General features: G+C 39.8%; 1 protein-coding gene across 1 annotated transcript in view; it reads left to right on the top strand.

Annotated features, from left to right (window-relative positions):
• Positions 1-8477, top strand: part of CENPE (centromere protein E) — a gene marked incomplete at both ends in the record, with an annotated part of 48361 nt that overhangs the window by 20529 nt on the left and 19355 nt on the right. Inside the window, 7 exons of the mRNA XM_006759755.2 lie at positions 278-397; positions 1372-1453; positions 1609-1676; positions 1750-1815; positions 5962-6013; positions 7359-7446; positions 8314-8443. Of these exons, the coding sequence (XP_006759818.2) occupies positions 278-397; positions 1372-1453; positions 1609-1676; positions 1750-1815; positions 5962-6013; positions 7359-7446; positions 8314-8443 (606 nt within the window). The remainder of the gene's footprint in view (positions 1-277; positions 398-1371; positions 1454-1608; positions 1677-1749; positions 1816-5961; positions 6014-7358; positions 7447-8313; positions 8444-8477) is intronic.

Genomic DNA, 8477 nt, shown 5'->3' with positions numbered 1-8477 from the left:
GGAAGGGAGAGAGATAGAGAGTTAGAAACATCGATGAGAGAGAAACATCGATCAGCTGCCTCCTGCACATCTCCTACTGGGGATGTGCCCGCAACCAAAGTACATGCCCTTGACCAGAATCGAACCTGGGACCCCTCAGTCCACAGGCCGACGCTCTATCCACTGAGCCAAACCGGTTTCGGTCAAACAATATTTTAATATTTAATATTAACACATAAACATATAGCATTAGGTTTTCCTAAATGGATGATTAATGTTTTGTTGTTTTATCTTCTAGTTTCCTGATAGGGAATTTCTCTTGCGTGTGTCTTACATGGAAATATATAATGAAACCATTACAGACTTACTTTGTGACACTCGAAAAATGAAGCCTTTAATAATTCGGGAAGACTTCAATGTGAGTAGCAGAGTTAACAAAGTAGCTCAAAAAAGAGACTTATTTATTGCAATTGTTGTTCTTGAACATTTACCTTTAATTTCTATATTTTTAAGTGCTGTATCTATGGTTTATTTTATTTTTTCTTAAGTGATTATAAAGATCCCTTTTTAAGCAATACATAGTAGCAAAAGTAGGTTTACAGTTGTAACATCTATATAATAAAAGGTTAATATGCAAATGAGTGAACAGCGGAATGACCGGTTGCTATGATGCACACTGACCACCAGGGGGCAGATGCTCAATGCAGGAGCTGCCCCCTGGTGGTCAGTGCACACCCACAGGGGGAGTGCCACTCAGCCAGAAGCCCTGAGCCGTGCTCACGGCTGGTGAGCGCAGCAGTGGTGGCAGGAGCCTTTCCTGCCTTCGTGACAGCTTTAAGGATATCCGACAGACAGCTTCGGCCCGCTCATCATAGAGTGGGCTGAAGCTGTCAGTCGGACATCCCCCAAGGGCTCCCAGACCGGGAGAGAGCACAGACTGGGCTCAGGGCACCCTCCCACCACCCGCTCTGAGTGTATGAATTTCTTGTACCAGGCCTCTAGTAATACAATAATACAAGGATAAATTCTAAAAAAATAAATAAATTTTGTATTTTGTATACTCACAACTATACACCTACTTTTGCCCACCCCTATATGTGTAGTTTTTAAATATTGACAGCTGTAATATATTGACAGCTGTAATATATTGTAATATATTGTAAGTGCCTAAAAAAAGCAAGATGGAAGTTTCAGGTTAGAATTTGGCATGCTTTGATATAGGAAGTAAATTGTAAATATCATAAGTTTACTTGTTATTTTCATACTGTAGTTTTCATTTGCATTTTTAACTTCTAAAAATGTATTCTATCATAGTTCGCACCTTCTTTTTGATATGCAAACTTTTAAGTGTTTTCTATTTCTTTACTCTTCCCATAATTAAACTTGTTTCAGAGGAATGTGTATGTGTCTGACCTCACAGAAGAAGTTGTTTCTACGTCAGAAATGGCTTTGAAGTGGATCAGAAAGGGAGAGAGTAAGACTTTATTCTGTATTTTTTCAAGACATTGTAAAAACGATTCAATTGAATGCATTTAGGCTGCAAGTCACACTTTCAGTTTTAAGCTAAAATAAAAGTTAATTTTTAAAAATTTTGACATACACTGCTGAAATATGACTCATTTTTTACAGAGAATAGACATTATGGAATTACAAAAATGAATCAAAGAAGCAGTCGCTCTCATACCATTTTTAGGATGGTAGGTAATTCTCTATTTGGTCTTTCCAGTTAAGAATGCACTAATTTTTCTACAAGTTTCCTTTTCCTTCTAGATTTTGGAAAGTAGAGAGAAAGGTGAACCTTCTAATTGTGAAGGATCTGTCAAGGTGTCCCACTTGGTGAGTATTGATAAACCATGATAATGTACCTTATAGGCCAAAGCAAAATAGGACTCAGTTGTGGGTTGTTTGGTTTCATAAGGACTGTTAACTGAACTAAATAGAACCATCTATAAATGGTGTTTTAACTAGCGACATATGTAGCATGAAATTGCTAGCTAAAATGTAGGAAGAATTTAGAGGGTCTTTCTTCCTATTATGTATGCTACCATCTCCTAAAATTTAGATGTTAGGACTGTAGGATTTGAAGCTTTCTATGACAGTAATGAAGGGGGGGTTTGTTTTTTTGTTTGGGTTTTTTTTGTTTGTTTTTTTTGTTTATTTGTTTTTCATACACATTTAAGAGTTAACGTAATTTTGGAATGGGTCAGTGTCTTTGTTTTTTGGCTTTTTAGTCTCATCCAATAGAATTAAGACTTGTGCGATAAACAAAAACTTAAGTGGGATGGTTTAAAAATAAATCACATTCAAGTTCATTCTTAAGTAAATAAAAAAATATATTTTATATTATAAACACAGTGTTTTAGACTGTAAATCCCTGGAAGCAAGAGTGATATCTTATTCATCTTGTAGTCCCAACACTTGTACATAGTTTATGTTTGTTCATTTTTAGATTTTGAAAAATCAGTCTTAATTAAATCTAATTCTAGTTTACTTACTTTACCATACAAGTGCGAAGTTTATTTTAGTAAACTAGTCTTGCTTTAATTTAACAGCAAAAACCCTAACTTCTGTTTTGTTTTCCAAACCAGGTCTGTGATATATCACTACATTTCCAACTTTTCTCTTAATTTAGCTTTAATACTCTTGACATGGTCAGTGATCCATTTGATGACTTTTCTCATATTGTTTGATGCTCTCATTTAGGGACCAGAGGTCCCGTCTGATCCAACAACCTTCCAGCCTCTCATTCTTAAGTATCTTCTGGGAAGAAGTCTTCCCCAAAGGATCATTTTCTGACTTTTTATACGTGGCCTTTGAGCATTTCCTAGCCTTTCTGTGATAAGATCCAGGTTTTCTTAGCTGTGTGTCTTCTCTTTTCCCCTGTGTGGCCTCTTTTCTCCTACCCTTCTAACAAAAACACAGGCTGTTCTGTGGCCTTTCTTACTTCCCATGCGTGTTCTCAAACATTGTTATCACTTCTGTGTTAATGATGGCCAAATGTTTATTTTATCTAGAGTCTCTGAGTTCTAATACATGTCTTTCTAATGATTATTATAATCATACTAGGGGCCCATTTCACAAATTCGTGCACCTTGAAAAGAATTGTGGTCTGCGAGGCTGCGGTGGGCACAGGGGCGGGTCTCGGTCCATCCTCCGTGCCCCCTCCTGGCCCCTCCTGCCTCAGCCCCCCCCACCCCGCGGGGCCCCCCAGTCCCCTGTCTGCCAAAAGCCCTGCTCCCATTGCTGGCGCTCCCACACACTGACAGCACCTGTCCCACTCACAACTGCTGACAGTGCGAAGCGAGCAGGAGCCGGTGCAAGCAGGGCCAGCACCGTCAGGGTGTGTCCCATCACTCCTCAGGAGCAGGGGGAGGTGGAGAAGCCTGGAGGGGCAATCAGGGCCAGCAGCCACCACTTGCATCTGCTGACGGTGCCAAGCAATTCGGACCGGTGCTGAGCACCAGCAGTGGGTGTGACGGGGACCCGCGCCAGCAGCAGGTGCAAGTACCAGCTGGACCGTGGCACAGGCAGGATCAAAGAAATTTCAGTAACCACCACAGGCTCTCCCTGATGACAGTCACCGGCACCCTTCTTTGGTCTGGCACCCCTGCTCACCTGTTCCATCATCCTGCTGCAAGCCAACACCTGCCATGTTCCGTGTTCTGCCGCTTGCTGCCAACACCCATCATGTTCCATGCGTGCCCCCTGGTGGTCAGTGTACATCATGGCAACTGGTTATTCGGTTCTGCTATTTGGTCTATTTGCATATTAACCTTTTGTTATATCAGATGTCCCATTCTTGTCTCAAACTTCAGTGTGTCTAAAACCAAATTAATTCCTATTGCAATGAATATTCCTTTTTTCCGGTTGTACCAGCATTATTCTGGTCCCGTAGGCTAAAAACCCAAGTCATTTTGGCTCTCTTTCTGCCTTCCCTTTTATCCAGTTATAACCATTTCTTACTGATTTTATCTTTCAACATTTCTCCTTGGTGTCATACTCATTTAGGCACTCATCTCTCTTAAATTGCTACATCATTCTCCTGGACCTGGCTTCCATGACTTTGATCTTCATTTCAAATGTTATTAAGTACTGATTTTGTTGTGTCTCTCCCATAGTCAAGATCTAGCCACTCTTGGCCCATCTAACTTTACTTCCTTCTATTCCACACAAGCTCCTCTCTTATAGATTCTTCATATCTTCGAATACTATTGCTCATTCCCATCTTATACCTTAATTCATGCTGCCTTCAACACGTTGCCTTGTTATTATGTATCAGGGTTATCTGTAATAGATACTCTAGAAAAAAGATTAGACTTCTCTGAGTATTTTAGAGAAAGAAGTATCTGAGATATAACTACAATGTAATGGTACAGAATTACCTGCCATTCCTGCAAGTCTCCACAGAGAAACAATTTAAATCTCTGACTGTAAATGGATTAAGAATATTTACTGAGCCTTTACCATGTTGTGAGCATAGTACTGGGCTCTGGAGATTAAAAGAATAAAGAAAACATCCCTCCACTCCTTACTGTCTCCACTGCTACCTGCCTAGCTCAAGCCACCATTGTCTCACACTGACATTCCTCTCTGGGCTCCCTGCTGCCTCTCTTGCCCCTCCCCAACCCTTTCTCCACCTAGGGTTTCACAGTTGATCCTTCAGAAAGTTAAATCAAGACATGTCGCTCTTGCTTAAAGCCCTCTCATGATTTCCCATTGCACTTAGAAAATCCAGAGTTCTTACCCTATTTTGTCCTATCTTTCACTCACTCTGCCAGTGCTGCCCTTTCTATGTTTTGAATGCACTAAGCTTGTTATTGCTTTGTGACTGGGTGTACAGTCTATTCTTAAATACAGTTCCCTTGGTCTTTGCATGGCTGGCTCCCTCTTCTCTGTCATTTCTGATCTTAGTCTAATGCAAGGGTGGGGAGTGTCCGCCCTGCAGGCTGCATATTTAATCTGGCCCTGCCAAGATAACCGCTGGTGGGACTGGAAATTCAATAAATCTACGAGCTTTATTCATAGCAATATAAATTTCTATTAACTGAATTATATTAAGCAAATGACATTATAAATATCCAAATGGCCCTTGGCAGAAAAAAGGTTCCCCACTCCTGGTTTAATGGAACCTTTTTTCTGCCAACGGCCATTTGGATATTTATAATGTCATTTGCTTAATATAATTCAGTTAATAGAAATTTATATTGCTATGAATAAAGCTCGTAGATTTATTGAAATTCATTCAAGGTGTGGGGGATGAAGGGTAAAGTCGGCAAAACTACATTGAGGAGGTAACATTTGCCTTTGGTCCTGAATAATGAGTAAGGGCATATTAGAAAATTCAAACTAACTAAAAGGGAGTGACGCTGAAACCGGTTTGGCTCAGTGGATATAGCATCGGCCTGCGGGCTGAAAGGTCCTAGGTTCGATTTCGGTCAAGGGCATGTACCTGGGTTGTGGGCACATCCCCAGTGGGAGATGTGCAGGAGGCAGCTGATCTATGTTTCTCTCTCATCCATGTTTCTAACTCTCTATCTCTCTCCCTTCCTCTCTGTAAAAAAATCAATAAAATATATTTTTTTAAAAAGGGAGTGGCAAAAGATAGCATTTGCAAGTGTGGAAGTGTGTAGGGCATAGTGCGTATAGTTCAATTTAGTGAGTAGTTAAGAGTAAGCAATGGGTAGATATAATGTTGGGGCAGCACAATTGCCAGATTGTAAAGAATCATAATCACCGTGGTTAGGTTTTGAACTTTGTGTAGGAAATAGAGAACCTATTCTGTCAGCATTATGGAGGATACAGTATAGTTAAGGAACACGGTGTAGATGACTCAGAAAAGAGAAGGCCCCTAGACAGTGGGGTGAGAGACAGCGGTATAAGAGTGGTGTTCAAATAAACCATGCATTAAAGAACGTGCTTTCAGTTTAGATTTTATTATTTCACGTTATCCTTCCTAAAGGTTTATTTCCATCTATGTTTCAGAATTTGGTTGATCTTGCAGGCAGTGAAAGAGCTGCTCAAACAGGTGCTGAAGGTAATGAAAACTCATGTAGTGTTGGTCTGAATGTTTTCCTGTTTTACAGAATAAAAAGTGCTAGCATGCATTTTAGAAACTAATAACGTAATGGCAATAATAATTTTGTGATAAAGGTCTTTAATGCAAAAATCAGCTTCTGTATCGAGCTAGTTACTTCAGGCTACTGTAGCATCAATTAAAAAACTAAAACTATGCAGATGTTAGGATTGTATAGCTGGAAAGCTCCTGAGAGTACCATGAAAACCAAATCGTCATAATCAGTAAGAAAATTTAGAGAGGTAGTGGGGTACAAAATTAATATGCTGACATAAATAACTCTCATGATACAAACAACAACCAGTTAGAATATTAAGCGTACGAAAGACTCTAATTACAGCAATGAGTTAAAGGATGTAATACCTAGGATGAAACTCAACAAAAATTTCACAAGACCAGCATAAAGAAAACTTTAAAATAGACCTGAAGAACATAACCAATACTTACACAAATGGATAAGCATACTTAGATGGGAAGGTTCACAATCAAAAGACGTCAAACCTCTCTACATTAATTTCCTTCAGCCTGACATAGACACACTCAGCTGAGGGTGGCCTATATCCACCAACCAGTGAATTCTCAGACCTGTAAGTAAGAAATAAATGCTTGTTTTAAGCTGTCTTGTTAAGCAGCAATATTATAGTCATAGCTGAATAATGCACCTGAAATAACAGCTGCCAAATGAAAAAAAGCGAAGTGCAAAAGTAGTGTATTTACTATACTATTATTAGTGTAAAAAAGAAAGGGGAGAAATTAATATGTATGGACTCGTATTTATAAAAATCTCTAGAAAAATAAACTAATAAAAATGGTTTGCTGGAATGGAAACAGGAATAGGTTGAATGAAGCATAAAAGAGAGAGTTTTTTCAATGTACTTTTTTTTAATGTTTGAGTCATTTGAGCATATTAACAATTTTAAAATAAAAACCTTTTTGGTTGTGAGCCTATAGGAACTAACTTGATTGTATGTCTATAGTTGCTTGTGAGGTTTGAAAAAAATAGATTTGAACTGAGGAGTCAGAGGCTCTTTTGGGAAATGGGCTTTTCCTCCTTCTGATTCTTAGTCATTTTCCTTTTGCTAGTTCCCTCAGGTGACAGCTTTGCTGATTCATTCAGTAGGTGGGAGGAATAGGGAGAGGGCTCCTTGTACCAGTGGTATAAAAGGTGGGCTCAGATCTAGTGCAAAGCATAGACATTAGCATCTGACTCTTTTATTTCTAATTTGTCTTATAACTTACTGGTAAATAAGTTCATCATGTAGTACAGAAATCAATTTTAGTTTTCATATTTGTTTAATCAATGCAGGTGTGAGACTTAAGGAAGGCTGTAATATAAATCGAAGTTTATTTATTTTGGGACAAGTGATCAAGAAACTTAGTGATGGACAAGTTGGGTAAGATTATCCCACGGTGATTTACCTGTTAATGCTTACATTTTTCATGAGGTTGAAAATTATTATAGTTCAGTGACAAAGTGCTAATTCCTTTCATGTATTCAAAAGCTTTTGTGATTCTGTGAGCATGCATGACTTCTTATATCTATGACTACGACCAGCTAAATTAACTTATTTTAAATACTAGAGGTCCAGTGCACGAAATTCATGCATGGGCGGAGGGACGGGGGTGGTCCCCTCAGCTTGGCCTGCACTCTCTCCAATCTGGGTCCCCTCAGGGGATGTTCGACTGCCAGACATCCCTCTCACAATCCAGGACCACTCACATGCCTGCTGGCCTGATCCCCCTGTTCTCCCCCGCCGGCCTGATCGCCCTAACTCAGTGGTTGGCAAACTGAGGCTCACGAGCCACATGCGTTTCTTTGGCCCCTGGAGTGTGGCTCTTCCACAAAATACCGACTTCTGCGCATGGGCCACGAAGTTTCAATTGTACTGTACGTGCGTGCCCACACGTGGTATTTTGTGGAAGAGCCACACTTAAGGGGCCACAGAGCTGCAGTTTGCCGCCCACTGCCCTAACTGCTCTCCCCTGCTGGCCTGATCGCCCCTAACCACCTCTGCCTCCGCCCTGCCTTCATGGCTTTGTCCTGAAGGACATCCGGCAGGTTGTCCGGAAGACATCTGGTCTAATTAGCGTATTACCCTTTTATTAGTATGGATTTCGAGTCAGTAAATTTTACCTGCCCTCTTTAATCTGAAAAGAATTTATTTTTAAAGTTGTAGCTAAAGTTCTGCATTAATCAAGTAACCATTTTTGTTATATAAAAATTCTTACTCTTTTTCTTCCCAAACTCATATCTTACCTAGGGGTTTCATAAATTATCGAGATAGCAAATTAACACGAATTCTCCAGAATTCCTTGGGAGGAAATGCCAAAACACGTATTATCTGCACAATTACTCCAGTGTCTTTTGATGAAACTCTTAGTACTCTCCAGGTGAGTTGTTTTTTTTTTTTATCTCAACTTAATT

Source organism: Myotis davidii, unplaced genomic scaffold (assembly GCF_000327345.1).
Source record: "Myotis davidii unplaced genomic scaffold, ASM32734v1 scaffold1396, whole genome shotgun sequence".
NCBI classification, from domain to species: Eukaryota; Metazoa; Chordata; class Mammalia; order Chiroptera; family Vespertilionidae; genus Myotis; species Myotis davidii.
The sequence above is the reverse complement of the archived record's forward strand: the minus strand, read 5'-3'. Positions and strand labels throughout refer to the sequence as shown.